This window comes from Micromesistius poutassou, assembly GCF_964030765.1.
Source record: "Micromesistius poutassou genome assembly, chromosome: 6".
Taxonomy (NCBI): Eukaryota; Metazoa; Chordata; class Actinopteri; order Gadiformes; family Gadidae; genus Micromesistius; species Micromesistius poutassou.
The window spans coordinates 9821000-9845136 of NC_140276.1; the positions used below are offsets into that span (position 1 = coordinate 9821000).

At 51.1% G+C, this 24137-nt stretch overlaps 2 protein-coding genes across 2 annotated transcripts in view; one reads left to right on the forward strand and one right to left on the reverse strand.

Annotated features, from left to right (window-relative positions):
- LOC311344825 (LIM and calponin homology domains-containing protein 1-like) overlaps positions 1 to 18413 on the forward strand; it is a 47137-nt gene extending 28724 nt beyond the window's left edge. Inside the window, exons 10-26 of the mRNA XM_084469161.1 lie at positions 2682 to 2711; positions 3785 to 3908; positions 4112 to 4269; positions 4789 to 5228; positions 5379 to 5863; positions 6997 to 7293; positions 7733 to 7814; positions 8170 to 8334; positions 9923 to 9951; positions 11848 to 11940; positions 13935 to 14126; positions 14548 to 14615; positions 15481 to 15660; positions 16145 to 16198; positions 17181 to 17289; positions 17551 to 17653; positions 17893 to 18413. Coding sequence (XP_084325287.1) covers positions 2682 to 2711; positions 3785 to 3908; positions 4112 to 4269; positions 4789 to 5228; positions 5379 to 5863; positions 6997 to 7293; positions 7733 to 7814; positions 8170 to 8334; positions 9923 to 9951; positions 11848 to 11940; positions 13935 to 14126; positions 14548 to 14615; positions 15481 to 15660; positions 16145 to 16198; positions 17181 to 17289; positions 17551 to 17653; positions 17893 to 17918 — 2635 coding nt within the window. The 3' untranslated portion in view covers positions 17919 to 18413. The remainder of the gene's footprint in view (positions 1 to 2681; positions 2712 to 3784; positions 3909 to 4111; positions 4270 to 4788; positions 5229 to 5378; positions 5864 to 6996; positions 7294 to 7732; positions 7815 to 8169; positions 8335 to 9922; positions 9952 to 11847; positions 11941 to 13934; positions 14127 to 14547; positions 14616 to 15480; positions 15661 to 16144; positions 16199 to 17180; positions 17290 to 17550; positions 17654 to 17892) is intronic.
- Positions 18414 to 21844: 3431 nt separating this feature from the next.
- Positions 21845 to 23627, reverse strand: phox2bb (paired like homeobox 2Bb; the record flags this gene model as incomplete). The annotated part of the gene is made up of 3 exons (XM_084469420.1): positions 21845 to 22285; positions 22594 to 22781; positions 23387 to 23627. The coding sequence occupies 3 exons, from the start codon at positions 23625 to 23627 to the stop codon at positions 21845 to 21847; spliced, it is 870 nt and encodes a 289-aa protein (XP_084325546.1).
- Positions 23628 to 24137: the final 510 nt, after the last annotated feature.

The following is a 24137-nucleotide window of genomic DNA, read 5'->3' on the forward strand; positions in this document are numbered from 1 at the left end:
CATAACACCCCGGTCACCATAGTTACCCCTCCTCCCCCTCCTCTTCCGCTGGTCGCTGGACCGCAGGCCTGGATGACGGAGCAGGAGGAGGTGGGAGGAGCCGCCCCGCCTCCTGGCCTCAGGGGGCTGTACGTCAGGAGGTGTAGTGCTCCCCAGCCCCGCCCCCATGACACGCCTCCCCGGGAGACAGCCAATCAGCTGGCGGTTAGCGCTGACCACAGGTGACTCCTCCCTCCCACAGAGATGACTCCGCCCATATGATGTCATCCCTGTCCCTCTTGCGTAGCTAGACGGTGCAGAGATGGATGAGCGCGTCGATAGATGAATGGCGGACGCGTTCTTCTGAAAATACTTCGGAAAACACTCTCACTGCCTGTTGAACAGGAGAGGATGCATGATGGGTAGAATGCTTGGGTGTCTCACTCTGCAAGCTGCTGTGAAACCAACCCTGCTGGTAAAACACACACACACACACACACACACACACACACACACACACACACACACACACACACACACACACACACACACACACACACACAGTGACAGTGAGGTGGGGACCAGCCCTCAGGATGTGAAGGAAAGGAGGAGGTCTTCCTGGGGTTGTGGGAACGGCGTGACTGACAGTGTGACGGAGAGCAGGTGGTTTATGTGTCTGATTACAGCCCAGTGGTGATTGGAGGAGAGACTCTTGTAGTGTAGGTGCTACGCTAACAGAGCTAGCTCCGCTAAGCTAGGGGGCGTGGCCTGTGTAACACGGCGCTTCTCCCAGCAGCGCCGCGGCACGCTGCTCCTCCGAGGAGCACTTCCTGCGCCCGCCGCCCCTAGCGGCCCCCACCTCACCCACGGACAGGAAGTCGCCGTCTGAAATTTACGGGGAGGAGGAGGAGGCTGTGCTCATCAGGACGAGGGCCGCGTTCTCATTGGCCGGGGTGACGGAGCGAGGCCACAGGCGTTCCCTCCGAACCATGACCCCGTCCCCGCCTCCGTACGCCCCGCCCACCAAGCCCAGCTTCCTGCCCGTGCCGGACGCCAGCGTCGCCATGGCGACCGGCGGTGGGGGGACGCCGGCGCCGTCGCCAACGTGAGCTGCCTGTCGTCACGCCGACGCACTGCATGCGTCTCCACCCGCGGAGAACTACAAACGCAGCCCCGGGAGAACTACAGCTCCCATGATGCATTGCAGCATGTGAACGACACGTTGGCTCGTGCGGGGATGGAATGCTGAGGATCACATGACCACATGATCACATGACCATGTTAGATCAGACCGTCGGCCATGACACTCTGCAATGTTTGTTTTTGTTTTGATTTTTCCCGTTTTTTCGCTGCATGACGCTGCAAGTCGGTTGGCCGACTTTGACCGAATGTTTCCGATGTTCTGTTTTGCTTCCGATCGCCTGGATGATGTTTGGCTGTAGCATGTTCCATCACTCTCGCCTGATTGGTCGGCTCAAAATAGAGCAGCCAATCAGCACGCCGCAAGGGAGGAAACTTTGAAACACGAAAAAATTTAAGTCAGTACGACTGAGGTTTTGCCCAGGAGGCGTGTCCGCTGATCAGTGTCGGTGGAGTCACACGGCAGGGCTTTTATTTTGAAAAGGTAAAGTAACAGGACACAACTTTTATTTTGAAAAGCGTGTGTGTTGTGTTAACACACAGGAAGCTCCACTCCCTGCTTCCTGCCAGGGTAGAAACATCCAACCAGACAGCTCTGTCAGCTGCAGGGTGGAGTAGCTAGCCTCCATTACCCCACTAAAGCCCTCCTGCAGAGACCAGGAAGGGTCCTGAAGCTGGTTCACCTGTCTGTAGGAGTCTGCACCTCTCCACCACAGCCTGGAAGGTCAGCCTCTAGACCTCAGGGATGTGTTTATCCCCACCTCCAAGCTCCTCCTCCTGCGGTCTGGTGGACAGCTCCCCCGTGTGGTCGGAACAGGTGTCTCTGACCTCTTGTCATTGGTTGTCTGTCCGACACCATGTGACCAACTGCCAGCAGGGTTCATGTCTTTCCTATCAATATAAGACGGACTGAATGTGTCATTTACTCATCAAAACAGTTTCCCTCGACTGACACTTTATAGACTGAACACAATGCTTTCTAGTTGAGGCTTATGTCTGCTGAGGTGTGTTTCAGGCTAGCCTCTAGCCAGGTTAGCCATTAGCTGGAGCCTAGAGCTAACTAGCCAATAACCAGGTGTTGTATGATTGTGTGTGTTGTAGGGGTGTAACGATACTCATTCGTAGCGAAATTTTTCGATACGGGTCTAACGGTTCGATGCGTGTTTCATTTCGGTACGTACCAAAAAAAAATTTGACTCAAGTTTTTTTTGATTATCATTGTGTGTCTTGTCTTGTCCTGATGTTTTGTGTTGAGGACCACAATGGAAATAAGTCCTGGACTTGATTGTGTTTTTATCCTCAATTGTATTTTCATTTGTGTTAGGCATTTGTTTGATACAATTTAATAAATCAAATCAAAATCCAATTGTTTAATAAAAATAAAATAATAAAAACTGCTGTACCGAAAAACATACCGAACCGTGACTTAAAAACTGAGGTACGTACCGAATCGTGACTTTTGTGTATCGTTACACCCCTAGTGTGTTGCTATACAGTGTGTGTTGGGTTCTATGGTGGCTCTCTATCATTCTCTCTCTCTGTCTCTCTCCATGGTCCATCAGAACCACTGCTAGTGGGACCACCCAATCACCGTAAGTCCTGCTGTGATTGGCTGCCTGAGGCCTGTCGCTGCAATGCTGCACCCTGCCTATGAAGTTTCTCTTGAACAAATCAGTTGATGGAAGACTGTCGTCAGTTAACTGGATTAAAGCCCCTGGTATAAATGTATAAAATCTAACGGCTTGAATAAGTACTTGGTAACCACTTTTATTCAAACGATTATTCAAATTGTATTGGTGGATTGATGAATTGATTGATTAGTTCATGGAGTTGACTTTGAGCAGAACTTAACTATTAATAAACATGCCTTGGACTTGGTTGCCAGATTGCCTTTGTCTAATCCCCCCTTCTCAGATCTAATCAAAGTGTCTTGAGACACACTATTTTAAGGACACTCTTTAACAATTGTCACGCCCCTAAGGCTGGACACACCCCTAAGGCTGGACACGCCTCTATGACTGGACACGCCTCTAGGACTGGACACACCCCTAATGCTGGATATACTCCCATCTCTGGGCACACCCATTATTATGGACACGCCCCTAATTCTGGACTAGCCCCTAAGACTGGACACGCCTCTAAGACTGGAAAAACAACTAATGCTGGACATGCACCTAACTCAGGGCACGCCCGTTACTATGGACACGCCCCCAGCTCTGGACATGCCCCCAACTCTGGGCCCGCCCCTAATGCTGGACACGCCTTAACTGGGATCCACAGCATGTCTTACTGAGCACGGTCGCCCCCCTGTGCTTGAGATGTTGCTAAGGAACTGGTGGAGGCATGCTGCTACCTTCTGAATGCTAATCAGTAGCCACCGCAGAGAGCAGGCCGGACAGCAGGGACTCTGCCTGCCATCTCTCCTGCTCTAGCTCTATGCTAACCCCTCTGCTCTATTTCTATGCTAACTCTTCTGCTCTAGCTCTATATTGATCCAAGCTCTATGCTACCTCTATGCTGCTCTAGCTCTATGCTAACGCTATTCTGCTCTAGCTCTATGCAGAGTGCTGCCAGAAGACGTCTTCTTGGTCCCCTTGGGAAACGCAGAAGGTGCAGTCAGATGTACAGCCTGTCGCTCTAACTCTGTGTGTGTGTGTCTCTCCAGGAGTGTGAGCATGATTGACATGCGTGGCGAGGAGGCGGGGCTCCAACCCCACTGCCAGGCGCGTCACGAGGGGATCCACAGCCAGTACCACCGCATGAAGGACGACGACGACCACTGGCAGGATGTGAGCTCCCCCACTTCCTGTCCTGTCGTTGTCCACTTCCTGTCCCGTTGTCACTTTCCTGTCCTGTTGTATCTCCTCCTTGTCTGGTTGTCTTCTACTTCCTGTAGCCTGTGATGTGTGTGTAAATGTCTGTGTGTGTCTGAGTGTATGGTGTGTCTTTATACGTCTGTGTGTGTGTGTGTGTGTGTGTGTGTGTATGTTAGGACCTGGCGCGCTGGAAGACGCGACGGCGCAGTGTGTCTCAGGACCTGATGAGGAAGGAGGAGGAGAGGAAAAGGATGGAGCAGCTGATGTCAGGGGGCGGAGCCTCCGCCCAACGCCGGAAAAGCATCAAGACGTACCGCGAGATTGTGGAGGACAAGTACGACCTCCCCTAACCCTAACCTAACCCTCACCTAACCCTCACCTAACCCTCACCTAACCCTCACCCAACCCTAACCCAACCCTAACCTAACCCTAACTCAACCCTGTTTGGGTTAGGGTCTAATTCCTGTTTAAATCTCTATCTTACTCTTCTTCCTATTTACATCTCTATCTGACTCGACTTCCTGTTTATATCTCTATCTGACTCTACTTCCTGTTTACATCTCTATCTGACTCTACTTCCTGTTTACATCTCTATCTGACTCGACTTCCTGTTTACATCTCTATCTAACTCTTCTTCCTGTTTACATCTCTATCTGACTCGACTTCCTGTTTACATCTCTATCTAACTCTTCTTCCTGTTTACATCTCTATCTGACTCTACTTCCTGTTTCCTGTTAACTTTAAATGTTCTACACTGTGTTATGAAATAGAGTTTGTGTTTCATCCTCCACCGGAGGAAGTCGGATGAGAGTGTGGTTGCCTAGTAACCCCCCCTCCCCCTCCCCCCTCCTAGGGAGCGTCGGGAGGAGGAGCTACGGCTGGCCTATCGCAGCGCCCGGTCCCCCGAGGAGGCGGCGGTGGTCCTCCAGCGCTACACCCAGCGCTTCTCCATCAGCGAGGCTGTGATGGAGCGGCTCCAGCTGCCCAAGCTCCTGGACTACAGCGGCGCCTCCCCCTCCTCCCCCCTCTCCCCCCTCTCCCCCCTCGGCCCCGCCCATGACCCCGACGGACCAATGAGGTTCCTGCGGCAGCAGTCGGCCCTGGCGCCCCGCTTCACCGCCACGGTGGAAGCTCGGGTGGAGGAGGTCCCCCGGGACTCCTCCCCCTGCTCGTCCTCCTCGCCCCCCCACCGGCCCCAGATCCGCTCACGCTCCTCGGAGCCCCCCTGCTCTCGGGCTCCCCTCTCCCCTAAAGCCGCCCCTCTGCTGAGCCCCCGGCCCCTCCCCAGGGTCCCCGCCTCCCCCTCCAGACCCCGGGGCCCCTCTGGAGCCCAGGGACCCTCTGTGGAACCAGGACCCTCTGTGGAACCAGGACCCTCTAGAGAACCAGCACCCTCTGTGGAGCCGGGACCCTCTAGAGAATCAGGACCCTCTGTGGAACCAGGACCCTCTGTGGAACCGGGACCCCCTAGAGAACCAGGACCCTCCAGAGAACCAGGACCCTCTGTGGAGCCGGGACCCTCTAGAGAACCAGGACCCTCTGTGGAGCCGGGACCCTCTGTGGAACCAGGACCTTCTACAGAACCCGGACCCTCCGCAGAACCCGGAGCCTCTGGATCTCCTCGACTTCCGAGACCCTCTAGATTTCCAGGACCCTCTAGATCTCCAGGATCTCCAAGATCCTCTGGATCTCCTGGACCCTCTGCAGAACCAAGATACTCTGGATCTCCTGCACCCTCTGGATCTCCTGCACCCTCTGGATCTCCTGGACCCTCTGCAGAACCAAGATACTCTGGATCTCCAGGACCCTCTGGATCTCCAGGACCCTCTAGATCTCCTGCACCCTCTGGATCTCCTAGACCCTCTGGATCTCCTGCACCCTCTGGATCTCCAGGACCCTCAGCAGAACCAGGACCTGTGAGTGGGAAGGTGAGTCTCTCTCCTCTGGACTAAGGTTACACAAACTAAACTACCTAGTTGTAACCACGGTAACTACCTTCTACCACTACTTAGGATAGTCTGGATAAAGGACAGTCTGGGTGTTGGGTCTGGGGGGTCTGGTGGGTGTAGGGTCTGGTGGGTCTGGGGGGTGCAGGGTCTGGTGGGTCTGGGGGGTCTGGTGGGTGCAGGGTCTGGTGGGTGCAGGGTCTGGTGGGTGCAGGGTCTGGTGGGTGCAGGGTCTGGTGGGTGTAGGGTCTGGTGGGTCTGGGGGGTCTGGGGGGTGTAGGGTCTGGTGGGTCTGGGGGGTGTAGGGTCTGGTGGGTCTGGGGGGTGCAGGGTCTGGTGGGTCTGGGGGGTCTGGTGGGTGCAGGGTCTGGTGGGTGCAGGGTCTGGTGGGTGCAGGGTCTGGTGGGTGCAGGGTCTGGTGGGTGTAGGGTCTGGTGGGTCTGGGGGGTCTGGGGGGTGTAGGGTCTGGTGGGTCTGGGGGGTCTGGTGGGTGTAGGGTCTGGTGGGTGCAGGGTCTGGTGGGTGTAGGGTCTGGTGGGTGCAGGGTCTGGTGGGTGTAGGGTTTGGTGGGTGCAGGGTCTGGTGGGTGCAGGGTCTGGTGGGTGTAGGGTTTGGTGGGTGCAGGGTCTGGTGGGTCTGGGGGGTGTAGGGTCTGGGGGGTGTAGGGTCTGGTGGGTCTGGGGGGTGTAGGGTCTGGTGGGTCTGGGGGGTCTGGGGGGTGTAGGGTCTGGTGGGTCTGGTGGGTGTTGGGTGGGTCTAGTGGGTGTTGGGGGTTTAGGGTCTGGATCGGTCGTCGGGGTTACAGGGTTTCTGTCGCGGTCTTTATGAATCGGGGCGAGCGAGATGTGGATCTGGAATGTGTTGTCGGGCCCCCAGTGAATGGGGGCCCACGGTCCTATTGACTTAAGGAGGCGACGAGTGGGGTCACTCGCCCTGTGAAGTGGATCCCAGATGCACAAAGAGAACAGAGAGAGAGAGGGAGAGGGAGAGGGAGAGGGAGAGATTCATCATGGAGCCGCCTCCCCCTCTCTCACATCAAAGGTATTTTAATGTGTAGATCTTCCTGTAAAATGGATTGACTTGCCCCCCCCCCCCCCCCCCTCCCCCCCATACAGGCGGACATTTTGCTGCGCGTCATCGGAGACACAGGAGATGATGTCACCCTCAGCACGCCAACAGCTTCTCCATCCCACCTCGAACCCTCCCCCTCCAGACCCCTGCCTCTCCTCCCCCCTTCACCCACCCCACGCACGCCTCCCCTGGCCACACCCGCCGTGGCCACACCCACATTGCCCTCACCCGCCATGGCCGCGCCCCCCGCCGCCCAGGGGCCTCCACAGCCCGGTCCTGGAGCCCAGAGCCCCGCCCCCCTGGGCCCCTCCCCCCCGGGCAGACCCAGCTCCGCCCCCACGGTGAGGAGGGGGAGGGGCTAGTACTGCAACCAATAAACACTCGGTCTGGATGAGGTTAGACAGTACAGAGACGGGTCATTAAGGAGCAGGTAGGGGTTAGACAGTACAGAGACAAGTCATTAAGGAGCAGGTAGGGGTTAGACAGTACAGAGACAGGTCATTAAGGAGCAGGTAGGGGTTAGACAGTACAGAGACAGGTCATTAAGGAGCAGGTAGGGGTTAGACAGTACAGAGACAGGTCATTAAGGAGCAGGTAGGGGTTAGACAGTACAGAGGCAGGTCATTAAGGAGCAGGTAGGGGTTAGACAGTACAGAGACAGGTCATTAAGGAGCAGGTAGGGGTTAGACAGTACAGAGACGGGTCATTAAGGAGCAGGTAGGGGTTAGACACATTATTACGTGATGCATTCCGTAAAGACACCTCCTGTTTCTCCTCCAGGAGCAAGGAGAGCTGAGAGGAGGCGGAGAAACTGCCGACCATCTGAAGAGGGAGGAGCCAAAGGCTGAAGTTCCGCCCCCAGGTCAGAAGTCACAATCCACTCCTTGCTGCAGGCGGTTCTATGACTGGAGATCTACATTTCATAGACTCTCATAGTTTATATAGATCTACGTTTCTAGTTCTCTTATTGTGTTCATAGAGCTACGTTTCTAGCACTCTCGTTGTGTAAATAGGATATTTGTATTCTTATTTTATTTATTTATTTATACATTTTTACACCTATTTCTGTCCTGCTGTCACCCCCTAGTTTTCTCATTTTCTCTCAGAGTCTGCCCTCGTGTGGACGGTTTAGGAACAGCATCTGAAGCCTCGCTCTGCTGCTGTGATCTGGTGCCGCTGAAACAGAGCCTCACCAGGTCTGTTGTGTTCTGTTACAGAGCCTCAGAGCGTGTCCCAGGAGCCCACGCAAACGCCAAACACCCCCGCTCTCGTCCAATCAGAGGCCAGCGTGTGTGTGCAGCCCGGTGGCTCCGTGCCCGAGTGGTCGTACGCGTCAGACTCCGTCTCCCTCGGTTACAGCTCTCCCTCGGCCACTAGGACAGGTGAATACATCCCATAATGCTAAGGCCGGTTCCTCCTCCTGCACCTCCTCCTCCTGCTTCTTATGGTTTGCTTCCTGGGTGAAAGGTCATGTGTGTAGTGGTTCACCGTCGCTCGCAGGAGAGACCTGAGGTCTGCTCCTCGCCTGACTCCTTCTTCTCTTCCTCCTCCTCCTCCCCCGCCCCTCTCCTCCCCTCCCCTCTTCTTTGTTCTCCTCATTTCCTCTCCTTCTCCGTTGTTCTCCCAACCTCCTTCTCTCCCCCCGCCCTTTCCCTCTCCTCCCCACCTCCCTCCCCCTCTCCCCCCCTCCTCCCCCTCTCCCTTCCCCTCTCCTCCTCCCCTCCTCTCCCCCTCTCCTCCCCTCCTCTTCCCCTCTCCTCCCCTCCTCTCCCCCTTCCTCCTCTTCCCCTTCCTCTCCTCCTCTCCTCCCCACCTCCTCTCCCCCTCCTCTCCTCCCCCTTTCCTCCTCCTCTCCCCTCCTCTCCTCCCCCTCTCCTCCTCCCCACCTCCTCCTCTCCTCCCCACCTCCTCTCCTCCTCTCCCCCCCATCGTCTCCACCTCCCTCTGCTCTCCCCCTCCTCTCCTCCCCCTCTCCTCCTCCTCTCCCCCTCCTCCCCCCCTCCCCCTGTAGAGCTCCTAAACAGTGTGAGTTCCCGTCGGGAGTTCTTCCTCTCGCCAGGTAACCCCGCCCCTCAGATATTGTACAGGGTCTCCCCCCCCCCGCCCCCAGGGGCGCCCCCCCCCCACCCCCCCGCTCCCTTAGCTTGTTGCGTCTTGTTTAGCTTCTGTTCTCGGTCCGCTTCTGCTTTGGACTCTGTTCAAATTAATCCTAGGGGTGGGACTAAATATCGATACGGCGATGTATCGTCGTCCTTTGTTGTGCGATGCAAGAATTGATACACTGGCGCCAAATATCGATATAATAATTTTATATTTTGAAATCTTTTTTATTTATTTTTTTTATTTGCATTTTTATGCTTCATTCCTGAAGAGTTAGGCAGGAAATATCGCCCCAAATATCAATCTTTAAATGAATAAAATATGGCGTTCTAAAAAGATTCCCCTGCTCCTCCAGGTGGCGCTCAACACATGAACGAAGGAAACTATAACGGAAGTTAACTAGCCCAAAACTCAGTTTGGACAGGGAAGTTCAGCACTTTACTTTTTCACGGTTGTTTATTGCGATAGTATCGGTATCGTGGGCCATGTATCGCGTATCGTATCGTGAGGTACCCTGTGATCCCCACCCCTAGTTAACACTGCTTTACTACTATGACGGACAAACCAGTACAAAACAACTCCGCTGTTATTAAAGGAGTCTTTAGTAAGCGTCTGTTAGGAGCCCGCTGACGCCATCGGTGGGTCTTTCCGACTACTCATCCACGCGGACTTGCTTGGTGTTCTCTGTCCGTGGATGAAGACGTTTATGTGCCGTCTGTCTTGTTGACCCCGTTGCTGAAACGCTTCCATGTTGTGGTCTGACGTCACTAAACCCCGTCCGTCGCATGTCCCCCCCTGTGTGCTAGCATGCAGCTCTGTAGCGCTTGCGGCTAACGCTAGCCCTCTGTCTCCCTCTCTCTCCCCCTGCAGATGGCAAGGAGCAGGGTCGCCATAGCAACGTGAGTATGGACCCCCCCCGTCAGGCGTTGGTTATGGGATGTGATCTGAACATGAACAGGAACAAAACAGACTGAAATTTTAGAAAACAGTTTATTACCCACGATGCATTGTGGCACATGACCCATACTACTCCAGATTTGGCTCTCCTTTCACTTTCTCTCTCCTTCTTTCTTCCTCTGTTTCCTTCTCCCCCTCCCTCTCACACTCTCTCTCTCTCTCTCTCTCTCTCTCTCTCTCTCTCTCTCTCTCTCTCTCTCTCTCTCTCTCTCTCTCTCTCTCTCTCTCTCTCTCTCTCTCCCCCTCCCTCCAGTAGTTTCTCTGAGCCTGGTCTTGTAGTCTTGTAGTTGTGTAGTCTTGTAGAAGTGTTCTGTACTCTGTTGTGGTAGAACAACTCTCTCTCTCCCTTTCCTTTCTTCCTCAACGTGGGTGTGTGGTTATGTGTGTGTGTGCGTGCGTGCGTGTGTGTATGCATGTCTATGTATGTGTGTATACGTGTGTGTATGTGGGGGTCCAGGGGCCCCCGGGGGCCCTCCGGGGGGAGCGGGGGCCCTGGGACCCGGAGGACGAGCGGCGGAGACAGGAGAGGTGGCAGCAGGACCAGGACCGGCTGCTGCAGGTACCCTGAGCAAGGCACCAGGCTGCCAGTGCCATTCCCTGTCTCCCTTGAACCTTGAGCCTAAAGCAGGGCACTAACCTGCCAGTGTTGCTGGTTCTATTCCCTGTGTACCTTTAACATGGACCCTGGGCAGCCTGGCAAGGCACTAACTCAGGGTCACTAGTTTAAATTCCCTTTGTACCCTGTGGCAGGCGCAAGCCAGGGCTGCTGGTTCGATTCCATGTATACTTCAACTTGCTGCAGCTACCCTCGGCAGCCGAGCAAGGCACTAACTAGCAGGGGTCGCCAGCTCCATCCCCTACATGCTCTAGTGCCTTTAAAAGTAACACATTCCGGTCTGTTGGACTCTGTCGTGAGGATCAGTTGTGAATGTGGCGCCCCCTGCCGACAGGAAGAGGTTAAAAACATCGAGTTCAAAAGCATCAGCTCATTGAGTCGATGGGGTTGTCACGTTGGAGGAATGCAGCCGCTGCAATATAAACCATGCATGTTTTAATACAGGCAAAACAGCATGAGCTACAATAGCATGTATGCCTCACAGAGAGACCTAGGCTCTAACACAGCAGAGCTCCGTGTGATGCTAGGAGAGATATCTCCTCAGCTAGCTTCGCTCTCCAGCCTCAATCTGCTCCACCGTTTTAGTGTAGTTCACACATCGGCCACTAGGTGGTGTCAGAGCGCCATAGAAAAACGCTGTAGAATTACAACGCTCAGCTTTCTCAGAATACCCCCATCACACCTCCTCACGCAGGGAAGAGTGCGTCTCATGGGTCCAGAGTCAATAGTATAGAATAGTTTAAATCATCTGAACTCCAACTCTGATGCAGACAAGCCGACTCAGCTCTGTTCAGCCGACTTAGTTCAGTGTTCTGTGGGCTCTGAACTCACTGCTCAGAGACTCTTGATGTTCTGCTGTCCCACTCGTATCACTCTATCACTATTTACCTTGATCACTCTTTATGACCTACCTTTATCACTATAACTCTCTCTCTCTCTCTCTCTTCTCTCTCTCTCTCTCTCTCTCTCTCTCTCTCTCTCTCTGTGTGTCTGAACACTCTGATTGGCTGCTTATTCTGCACTCCCTGTTTCCAATGAGTGCAAACTAAACCATCCCACACCCCAGACACTCACACTCTCACTCTCTCTCTCACTCCCTCACACACACTCACTCCCTCAACACACTCATTCACTCACTCACAAGCAGGAGAATCAGAGTGTGTTGTGGTGCTGATGAGGCTGTGTCCCCGTGCTGGTGCTGATGCTGTTGTCGTGGTTACAGGAGCAGTATCTGCGGGAGCAGCAGAGACTGAGGGGGGAGTGGGAGAGGGCCCAGAAGGAGGTGGTGGAGGAGGAGCTGAAGTACCACCAGGAGGTATGTGTGTGTGTGTGTGTGTGTGTGTGTGTGTGTGTGTGTGTGTGTGTGTGTGTGTGTGTGTGTGTGTGTGTGTGTGTGTGTGTGTGTGTGTGTGTGTGTGTGTGTGTGTGTGTGTACACATGTGCGTGTGTGTGTATATGCGTGTGTGTGTCTGTGTGTGAGATACAAGGGTACTTCTATTAATAACTGTAATGCATGTGGGTAATATTTGTTGCAACAGGGAGTAGGAAGAGCTTTATGTGCCTGCTAACAGCACTGCTATGAAGAGGACCCCTAGTAACACTTCAACTGAACCTGTAGCTCAGCAGAGAAACGCAGACATGGCTATGGGACTAACTGAGTGTGTTAGCACATTTTATGTTCTAGCATATCAGGTGTGCTAACATCTTTAGTGTTCTAGCATATTTTATGTTCTAGCGTAGTAAGTGTGCCATCATATGTAGTGTGCTAGCATATTGAGTGTTCTAGCCTAATTAGTGTTCTAGCATATTTAGTGTGCTAGAATATTAAGCACGCTAGCATATTAAGTCATCTAGCATATTAAGCTAGCATATTTAGTCTGGTAGCATATTTAGTGTTATAGCATATTCTAACATATTACGTGTGCTAGCATGTTAAGTGTAGTAGCATTTTATTCAGGAGATACTGCTGTAAAAAGTGTCTCCTCAATGACTAAATGGAGTTATAGCTTGTGTTAATATGACAATGGCTCAACAGCAGTGGCGATTTCTCTAAGACTGCAAGGGAAGCTCGGCTTCCCCTAAAATTTTAAAAATTGAATGGTCATATATATACTGTTGTGTTAACATTTCATTGACTAAAAATGTGTTAGAACATGTCCATCTCAAAAGACGAGTTTGTTCAGAATCAGCTGCTAATCGCTGGTCAACTGACCCGATTTCCTTCTCATACATTCCCTTAGCGTCACAGTTGAAGCTCAGCGTCAATCGACTTCAATGGGGCTGCATAGAACAGCTTTTTTTAGTGCGTCGAAAGTCGACGGTCATTGGATAATACTGCAATTATGTCACTTCTATGGATGCTCAGCGTCTCTGGGGGTGAATGGAGGAGTGGGCTGGCCTGGACGCTGGGCTTCTACGTGATGATTGGAGGGTCTGCGAAAGAGTCGCAGTTTGATTGACAGAGATTTTGAACTATACAACGTCACCGGAGCTTTCTCTGTGTGATTTCTTGGTGTTCCTTAAAGGTACACTGTGTAGTGTTTTAAGTAATTTATTACCTCAAATCAACGTCTTCATTCATAAATATCATTGGTGTAAAATTATGTCTGCCAACAATCTCACTTATCCTCCTGAGTGAAGAATCACTTATCTGTATTTACATAGGACGGGTGAGCTCTACGGAGGCTTCAATGTCCTTCCATAAAAAATGATGAACTGCCGAGAGGGACAAAAAGCACTATCCTATCAAGATTTTCTTTTGTAGCTGCTGGGCGTCTTTGTCGTCGTGGTTGTGACTCTCGTTCTCCTCCTCTTCCTCGTCGTCCTCCCACCGATCCACTGCCTCTCTGTCCTCTCCCTCTTCCTTTCCTGTTTAAAGCGGCTCAAGTCCTACACCCGTAACACAATGGGCCAAGGCTGTTTAAGCAGCCTAGCTCTGCTGGACATTGAGAGGGCACTGGTCAAGTCACTGTAAAAGGCAGCTAGTTGGTATGACAGGGTCACAGAGTATTTCCTTGAAAAGGAACAGAGAGCATAATTTACATATACATAAATTGACAATTTATATGATGTAGGCCGAAAATTAGCTTCCCCTCTTTGAAAGACCAGCAGCCGCCACTGCTCAAGAGGTAGAGCGGGTGGATGGTGCTAGTTCGACTCCTAGCTGAGTGTCGAGGTGTCCCTGAGCAAGACAAGTAACCCTAACTGCTCCCAACGAGCTGGCAGTCACCTTGTATTAAATGTAATGTGGTCCATTTATCGTTTACCATACATATTTATATATTTATGTTTATTTCTGTGTACTCCCAGGAGCGTAAGCTGCTGCAGGAGACTCTTCCCCCACTCACCTCTCCCATGCCCCCCCTCACCTCCCCCCTGCCCTCCCTCTCTTCCCCCCTCGCCTCTCTCCCCTCCCCGCGCCGGGGGGTGCAGAACCCGCGGCCGCCACAGGGGGGCGCTGCTCCCTCGCTGAGCAGCTGGGAGAACCAAGAGCGACAGTCGGTGGGGATCCGATGATAATTAGGAATACGTTCTGATATTATTAATATATCATTATTAATGCTACATGTGCTCGTTGTTATATTTTTACTTTTATTTTCCTATTATATTATATTCCTAATTATATTTTGTTATATTCATGTTATAAAATTATATTCATTTTCTATTTTATTTATGTTATATTATATTATATATATATATATTATTATTATTATTATTATTATTATTATTATTATATAATATACATGTTATTTTGTATTATATTCATATTATATTGTATTATATTTCATTATTTCATTATATTATTTCATTATTTCATTATATTATTTCCATATTGTACTATATTATTTTCATATTATATTGTATATATTATATAATATTCATATTAAGTTTCCTATTTTCATCCTTTGTGATTGGCTGACAGGTTGGAAGTGAAAACTACAGAACGAGTGACATCAGCACAGCAGACGATAGCATGAAGACGGCCAAGAGGTCAGAGTTTACTTCACCACATGACCTTCATCACATGGCCTCTATCACAGCTACAGTCTGTACTTTATCACAGCTACAGTCTGTCCTTTATCACAGTCTGTCCATTATCACAGCTACAGTCTGTCCATTATCACAGCTTCTGTCTGTCCTTTATCACAATCTGTCCTCTATCACAGTCTGTCCTTTATGACAGCTACAGCCTGTCCTATATCACAGCTACTGTCTGTCCTCTATCACAGTCTGTCCTTTATCACAGTCTGTCCTCTATCACAGCTACAGTCTGTCCTTTATCACAGCTACAGTCTGTCCTCTATCACAGCTACAGTCTGTCCTTTATCACAGCTACAGTCTGTCCTCTATCACAGCTACAGTCTGTCCTTTATCACAGTTACAGTCTGTCCTCTATCACAGCTACAGTCTGTCCTTTATCACAGTTACAGTCTGTCCTTTATCACAGCTACAGTCTGTCCTATATCACAGTATGTCCTTTATCACAGCTACAGTCTGTCCTATATCACAGCTACAGTCTGTCCTTCATCACAGTCTGTCCTTTATCACAGTTACAGTCTGTCCTTTATCACAGCTACAGTGTGTCCTTTATCACAGTTACAGTCTGTCCTCTATCACAGCTACAGTCTGTCCTATATCACAGCTACAGTCTGTCCTATATCACAGCTACAGTCTGTCCTTCATCACAGTCTGTCCTTTATCACAGTTACAGTCTGTCCATTATCACAGCTTCTGTCTGTCCTTTATCACAGTTACAGTCTGTCCTATATTATGAGTCCCGTTAGTTATGAAGGAAGCTTCATATTTGTGGATGTATGCCCATATATGCTCTGACCGTGTCACACTTGTCTTGCAGCTCTTTCAGTCTCAACAGCAGCCAATCAGAAGCTGTCCACCAGGCTATGCAAAATGGACAAAAGGCACCGCCTCAAGCCCCGCCCACAACCATGCCCCCTGCCAGAAGCCCCACCCACAGTGGGAAGCAGGAAGAGGTCCTGGACTGTAGCACCCCCACCAAACCCAAAGGAGACCGCAGGTGTGTGTGTGTGTGTGTGTGTGTGTGTGTGTGTGTGTGTGTGTGTGTGTGTGTGTGTGTGTGTGTGTGTGTGTGTGTGTGTGTGTGTGTGTGTGATGAAACTGATCCTGATATCGTCCATAATCCCTTTCGCCACAGGACATTAGAGTGTGTATTTCCCATCTCTGTGAAACGGGCTGCAGTACTTAAGAACGGCCGCCAGGTGGCAGCACACTCCTGTTGATTTCCCCTCGTCACTCTCTGGCCATCAGGCGCTATAACCTCATGACAGCGTCGCAGATATTTTCGCCAATATCTGTCTTAACTATTCCTGATGTTTACCTTCGCGGCGGGTTAGCGTTAACTCGGGGCTGCTCAGGGTGGAGGCGGGCGAAGGTCGACGTCACGCCTGGTCGGCCTGCTGATTGGCTCCTCTCCGCGGGGCCGGGCAGCCAATGGGGTGCGGGCAGCGGTGTGACGTCCTGTTGTTGCTGTCTGTTTTCAGGTGCCGTCCCGTTGAGTTAAACTCTAAGCCCCCCCCCTGCCCCGCCCCCAACAGGTACAGTTTCTGCCCGGTCATTGCGCGCTCTGCTACTTACCCACAATGCACCGGGGGCCCTCCCCCCCCCCTCCTCCTCACAATATGCGGCAAACGGATTGTCGATGACATCATCTCTGCACTCACACCCGTTGATTCCACACGCGTGTGCTGGTGTGTGCGTGTGCCAGCAAGTGTGTGTGTGTGTGTGTGTGTGTGTGTGTGTGCCTGTGTGTGTGTATGTTGTCATTAGTGCGTGTGCCATTGTGTGTGTGTGTGTGTGTGTGTGTGTGTGCGGTCTTGGGGGTGTGCCAGCAAGTAAGTGTGTGTGTGTGTGTGTGTGTGTGTGTGTGTGGTCGTGTATGCGTGTGCCAGCAAGTGTGTGTGTGTGTGTGTGTGTGTGTGTGTGTGTGTGTCTAACCCTTCACACTCACCCAAAATAACCTCTCTAACCTTCTCACCGCGAGCTGTGATTCTAGAGCCACTCTGCAACCCGTCCAGCTCTTAATGTAGCTTCTATGGTTCTGATTCTACGCTTTGATTCGGTCTCTGCCTCTTTAGAGAATTAAAATGAGCTTCCTGATGATTCTACATGTTCTAGATCTATATCACCTATCTCCTCTTCAGTGTCTCTGGTCTCTTCAAGCTTAACGTTATTAAATCATAGAGGAGTACGACTGACACAGTCAGCCGGGGGGGGGGGGGGGGCCGGACAGGAAGCAGCTCCGCCCCTTTGATCCTCTCCATCGCTCCTCTCCTCTCCTTCCCTCCTCCTCTTTCCTCTCTTCCTCTCCTCCTCTCTCCTCTCCTCCCTTCTCCTCTCTCCTTCTCTCCTCCTCTCCTCTTCTCCTCTACTCTTCTCTCCTCCTCTCTCCTCTCCTCCTTTTTTCTCCTCTCCTCTTCTCTCCCCCTCTCCTCTTCTCCTCTCATCTCCTCCTCTCCTTCTCACGTTCTCCATTTGTCTCTTCCTCTCCACCTTTATCTCCTCTGTAACCCCCCCCAGGTCGGTGAGTGGCAGGAAGCTGTGCTCCAGCTGTGGGCGGGCCTTAGGGAAGGGCGCGGCCATGATCATCGAGACGCTCGGACTCTTCTTCCACATCCAGTGTTTCAAGGTACACACACACACACACACACACACACACACACACACACACACACACACACACACACACACACACACACACACGGGGTGTGTCGGGGCCTCTCTCTCTGTTTAAAGGTCTCTCTCCCCTCTCTCTCTCTCTCAGTGCGGGGTGTGTCGGGGCCTCTCTCTCTCTCTCTGTTTAAAGGTCTCTCTCCCCTCTCTCTCTCAGTGCGGGGTGTGTCGGGGCCTCTCTCTCTGTTTAAAGGTCTCTCTCCCCTCTCTCTCTCAGTGCGGGGTGTGTCGGGGGCTGCTCGGGGACACCACCACAGGGACGGACGTCCGGATCAGGAACGGACTCCTCAACTGCCACCAGTGCTACATCCGCTCCCGCTGTACGTGTACGTGTGTGTGTGTGTGTGTGTGTGTGTGTGTGTGTGTGTGTGTGTGTGTGTGTGTGTGTGTGTGTGTGTGTGTGTGTGTGTGTGTGCGCTGAAGGACTGTATGCTTAACAGTCAAAATAGTATGGATGTACATTAGTTATCTAAATAACTCATGCATATAACAATGACTCATTATCTAAATCATTTTTTGGATTCATTCAATTTAATTTCTCTCTCTCCATCTGTCTCAGCTGCTGGTCAGCCGACCACCTTGTGATGTGTAGGAGACCAAAGATGTCCTCCTCCTCATTCTCCTCCTCCACTGGTTCACCTGGTTGGCCCCCCCCCCTGCAGGGCATGGGCCAATCAGAACGTGCGGTAAAAGGTTCCAAGACTTGCCATGTATATGTTATCATATATGTTCATGAAATCTCAGCCAATGGATGTGATTGCTGCGTGTGACATCAGAGTCTCTCCCCCTTCGACCAATCAAGAGACTGCATCAGATCTGACCAAGAAATCAACTTCATGAGATGGTCTGTAAGACCCTCCTTATAGATTACTGCTCTAGAGGGTCCTTATAGATAACTGCTCTATGAGAGGACCCTTATAGACTACTGCTCTATATTATAGACTACTGCTCTATAGAGGATCTTTATAGACTACTGCTCTATGAGACCTTATAGACTACTGCTCTATAATAGATCCTTATAGACTACGGCTCTATAAGAGGACCCTTATAGACTACTGCTCTATGAGACCTTATAGACTACTGCTCTATATTACAGACTTCTGCTCTATAGAGGATCTTTATAGAGTTGTAGTCATCATGTGTCAAATAGCAAGGTTTGAGTCCTGGTCCCACAGAGCAACGAAAAGATGAGCAGAAAATAACTGAGTATATAATCACTGGTATCCAGGTCTTAGAGATATTGTTATTCTAATCCAGTGGTTTTGATTTGTATGTTAAGGATTTCTTTACGCGTAAACTCTGAATGTGATTGGCTTTAGTTAAGTGGCTGTTCCTTCTGTCTCCTGATGACCCCAACGAGGGACGCCTGAGCTGCGTTTGACCTTTGAACTTTGACCTTTTCACCTTACTGACCCATGCAGTAAACAGGCCTTGGCTGCGGTATTTTGCTTGAGATAAATAAATATTTTGTATTTATAATGATGCTTCGTCGATAGAGCAATAACATATTTACCATATTTGTTATTGTATTACTTTATAATAACATGAAGCATATTTTTATCCTTGTTATGGAATCACGATGTACGACGTATGCAAATGTCCCGCTTGTTAAACACCGCCTGATTGGCCGGCCGGTCAGCGGGGGACTTAACGAGGAGAGACTAACGAGGGGCGAGTTACGAGGGGGGGCGAGTTACATGGAGCGAGTAACGAGGAGGGAGGAGCGATAGCGTAAATGTGCCTTAGGGTTAGCAGGACAGAGCTAGCTGGTCTCTCAGAGCTAGCTGGTCTCTCAGAGCTGGCTAGTCTCTCAGAGCTGGCTGGTCTCAGAGCTAGCTGGTCTCTCAGAGCTAGCTGGTCTCTCAGAGCTAGCTGGTCTCTCAGAGCTAGCTGGTCTCAGAGCTAGGGGGGGGGTCTCTCCCAGGGAGCCCCAATTTGGTCGGTCCTGGGGATTTTCACTCTCATTTTCACACTAAAGAAATTGCCGAATTGAAATATTATCAAAATGGTTTCATTTTAAATGTTGTTTATTGCGCCGCAGCTGTTTTCGTGTTTGATGAAATTGCAGATTTAATATGATTATGTTAATTAATCAGCCGACGCGTTCGTACGATTTAACGGCAGAAGTAATATCGGCCGAGCCGCGCTCGCACCGCTGAACTGGGATCTGTGGCACACGACACGCTCTGGTCCAGATGGGATCCAGATGTGGCCCAGATGTTGTGGTGCTGAGGCTGTATGCAGAGGCACGTTGAGCCCAGACCAAACAACCCTCTGCTCTTCGTCTCTCCAGTATTCCTGCGCTCTTCTCATTTGTATTCTTCTTGAGCTTCTGGTTCGGATGTCGCTGAGGCTTCTGGGTAGGATTCATGGCTGGGAATGAGCTGGTATTTATTGTCATATGCACCCAAGGACTTTCCCAATAGGAGCAGGTCAAATGCAGCGGAGTTTCTAGCATAATGTATGTTTATAAATAAAATGTATAAACCAAAGGAGTACTAGTTTGTGTCTTAATGTTTCACCGCTTCACAGTATGGATTTGTCTAAATAGATTTACTTTAATCATATCTCTACTAATACTAACAGATCTACTAATACGAATAGATCTACTAACACTAATATATCTACTAATACTAACATACCTACTAACACTCACTTATATATATTATTACTAATAGATCTAACACTAATATATCTAATACTTATAGATCTACTAACACTAATAGATCTACTAATCCTAATAGATATTCTAATACTAATAGACCTACTAACACTAATATATACTCATAAGAACAGATCTACTAACACTAATATATCTGCTAATACTAACAGATATACTAATAGTAATAGATCTACTAACACTAATAGACCTACTAACACTAATATATACTCATAAGAACAGATCTACTAACACTAATATATCTGCTAATACTAATAGATCTACTAACACTAACAGATCTACTAACACTAATAGATCTACTAACACTAATAGATCTGCTAATACTAACAGATATACTAATACTAATAGATCTACTAACACTCATATCGACTAACACTAACAGATCTACTAATACTAATAGATGTATACTAATAGATCTACTAACACTAATATATCTAATACTTGTAGATCTACTAACACTAATATATCTACTAATACTAACAGATATACTAATACGAATAACACTGATAGACCTTAATTATAGCTCTAACACTAAAAGGCCTACCTTACTAATATATCTATTAATACTGATAGGCCCACTTTAACCTCTAGCGCTCTACTAAATCTGCTAGGTAGGCCTGATGCATCCTGACCAGCCCCACACAGACTAAATTAACTATTGTCGGGCAGATGCGCGAAACTAGATCAAGATCTTTAATATTTACTAGTAAAGCTTGGTTTGGATCTACTTCATTGTTTTGACTTTACAAACGGCGCTGTCCGTGGTGCTGAAGCACGCCTCGGCTGACGTCACACCTGCAGCCCTCCAGACCTGAACTAGAAAAGTACCGTAGGCCTATTTATAATAACATGAAATAGACTCGGTCATTTGATCATCAATAACACGTGACGAGGCATCTTGGACCATTATTTTTTTTTTTATCATCAACAATCATTTCAATGGTACACCTGGAAAACTATGTGCACGTGTAGAAATAGTTCCTTATTCTTAAATATAAGCATTCATGACCTACATATAAATAACTTTGAATCCGGACGAAACGAGTTACATAAAGTTCACAGAGTGAGGTGGGGGAAGGGGGGGTGGGGGGGGGAGAGACGACATGCAAATGAGACGAAATAAATACAAAGGCTTGCATCACTTCTCGGATGAGCGGAATCAGAGGGGGGGGGGGGGGGGGAGAGCGGAATCGGGGGGGGGGGGATGCTCCAGAGATGAACTACGTCAGACGAGAGTACACAACACCACAAAACACTTGCGTACAAACACACACAAACATACAGGGGGGGGGGGGGGGGGGGGGAGGGGGCACTGCGGGGCGTTGTGCGGTTCGAGGCGGCGGGGCTCCGCTCTTATCGATCAGCTTTCGATCGGTGAACGGAAACCACCGCGAGCCCTGAAATCTGTGATGAGCCGCGTGCATGACGACGATCTAGAAAAACAAAATGATGCACGCGCATCCCCCCCACCTTCTCAGTCTGTCGGGGGCGCGCGAAGTGTCTTTTCCGTCCTGAAACAAGAGTCGGCAGCGAGCGGACGACGCGTCTTGTCCCAAACTTCGACTCTGATCGGATCGATGATCGATGCTCTGCTGCTGCTGTGGTGGTGGCGCGATGACGTCACCTTGTGATTCTTCTAACCTGACCGCGCGAGGAGCCGGGGAGGGAGGGAGGGAGGGAGAGAGGGAGGGAGGGAGGGAAGGAGGGAGCGACCCCCGCAGCGGAAGTCGTCATCGTCTTGTTGATGTGTTATTATGTGTGTCCGTCGGTCATGTCCACCCCCCCCCCCCCCCCCCCGCTACAGTCCTCCTTCCCGTCCGCCGCGGACCCGCTAAAACATGCCGCTCTTCACGAGCGCCGCCTTGTTGGCGCCGTTCTGTCTCTGCAGGGACGACAGCACGCTCGCGAAGGGCCCGCCCAACGAGTCCGGGATGGAGGTGATGGTCCCGGGGCCGCCGGCCCAGGAGCCCTGGCCCCCCTGGCCTCCCGGGACACCCATGGACCCCGAGTTCTTCCCCGGGTCCCCCTGCCCGCTGCCCGGGCTGCTGAGCGCGCCCCCCACGGGGCTGGGCCCGGAGCAGGAGGAAGGGGGCCCCGCGGAATGCGGCCCCCCAGGGCCCCCCGTACTGTCTGGGTCGGCGCTCTTCTGCTCCTTGCTGTCCTCGTCGCGCGGGTCCGACTTCTTCCCGGTTCCGTTCTTTGCCGCAGCGGCGGCGGCCGCGGCCGCGCGCTCCTGCTTGCGGAACTTTGCGCGTCGGTTCTGGAACCAAACCTAGAAATACGAGATCTAGATCAGTACTCAATAATTTTCTCATTATTGAAATGATGGTTAATATGATCAGTAATATGACCATTAATATGATCATATTAGGCTACTGATCGATGATCAATGCATGAATAAAACACCACAAAAAATATAATTAAAAAGTATGAAAATGATAACTTGTAAATAATGACACACCGATAGAGGTCCTGCGGGTAAAGTAAAATAATAATTTATTATATTCCATAGTGCGTTTATGTTTTGTGTGTGTTTATATCTCGTGCCGTAGTGACGGTGCGGGCGCGCGCGGGGCATACCTGCACGCGGGCTTCGGTCAGGTCGATCTTGAGGGCGAGCTCCTCGCGGGTGTAGATGTCCGGGTAGTGCGTCTCCGCGAACACCCGCTCGAGCTCCTTCAGCTGCGCGCTCGTGAATGTGGTCCGGATGCGCCTCTGCTTCCGCTTCTCGTTCAGCCCGCCGTGGTCCGTGAACAGCTTGTAGGGAACTGGAGGAGAGGGGGGGCAGGGTCCCGTTAGGGGGGCGGACAGGGTCCGGTTAGGGGGGCTGGACCGAGTCCCGGGGTGCGCGGACACCCCGGTGTATTCGGGTCACCGAGCGGAAGTCAACTTAAAATTCAGTATTTTGTGTAAAATGAGTCGCGCGGTGATAGTATAGGCGCGTGAGTCGCTGAGGTGCGGAGTAGATGCGCGCCGCGCTCCGTGATGCGCTTAATTGTAATGTTAACTTAATTGTAATGTTAACTTAATTGTAATGTTGACCTAATTGTTTGGCTTGGGGTTGGTGATGTTGTCATAATGTTGTGTACCGTGATGTACCGCCGCTCCATCTCGTTATTAAGATGCTTCTCGTCTCAGAGTAAATAAATGATTCTCTCCTTCCTAAGATGATGTTGTTGGCGGTTAGGGCGCGAGGAGGACAGCATAACCCGCTAACCCAATTACCGCCGCCTGCAATCGCTCCTAACCTGATAAATCCGCTTCATTTGGGTAAGCAGATTCGCTTTGGTAAATACTAAACACGTTTCGGCGTGGAAACGCAATCACAGACTTTATAAAGACTACCGGGAGCGGCTCGCGCATGGGGGCTTACCTGCGGCGTACGGGCTGCTCTGGTGGTCTCGGAGGGTCCCGAGGCTGCAGGAGCCGGGCGCGAGGGACGGGCAGCCCGCGGTGGTGCCGAACGACGTCCGGATGGGGTTGTACTGGAAGCCGCTCGCCTGGCTGCACGAGCTGAAGTCGGCGTAGGCGGAGGCCAGGCTGCCGCTGTCCATCCCGGCCATACACGACTCGTAGGCGGAGGAGTTCAGGTAAGAGTATTCCATTTTATACATCGGAAGAGGCTTCGTGGAGACGGAAAGACGCACTTCCTAGGAAACCAAGAAAAAAATGTGGAAACAACAAAACGCGAAATTGGATTTAAACACACGGAGAGGAGGACGCGCGTGACTCGTGGCGCGGCGGGAGCGGGGCGGAGGAGATGTTGACTGGTCGGCGGCCGCTCCTCGACTGGCCTGCTTTATAGGCGCCTCGCCCGCTTTTATGAAAAGCCCCCTAAGAGCCGCCTAGCCCCACGGTCTCTAGAGCATCCAGCGCTCCTAATAAACTTGGCTCTTTCCGCTTGGACAATAGCAAAGCGTTTGGTCTTATTGCTCGCGCTTTTTTACATGACAATAACTCATCAGTCTATTGGGCTGGCACTGGGGGCCTCGCGCTGTCCAACCTCCCTCCCATTGATCCGCTGCGTCTCTAATTAGAATTTAATACCGCGCGCCATTACGCGCCAAGCCTCCGCGCGCCATCCACCCCTCTCCTCTCTAACCGCCATCTTGCCCTTTAATTCA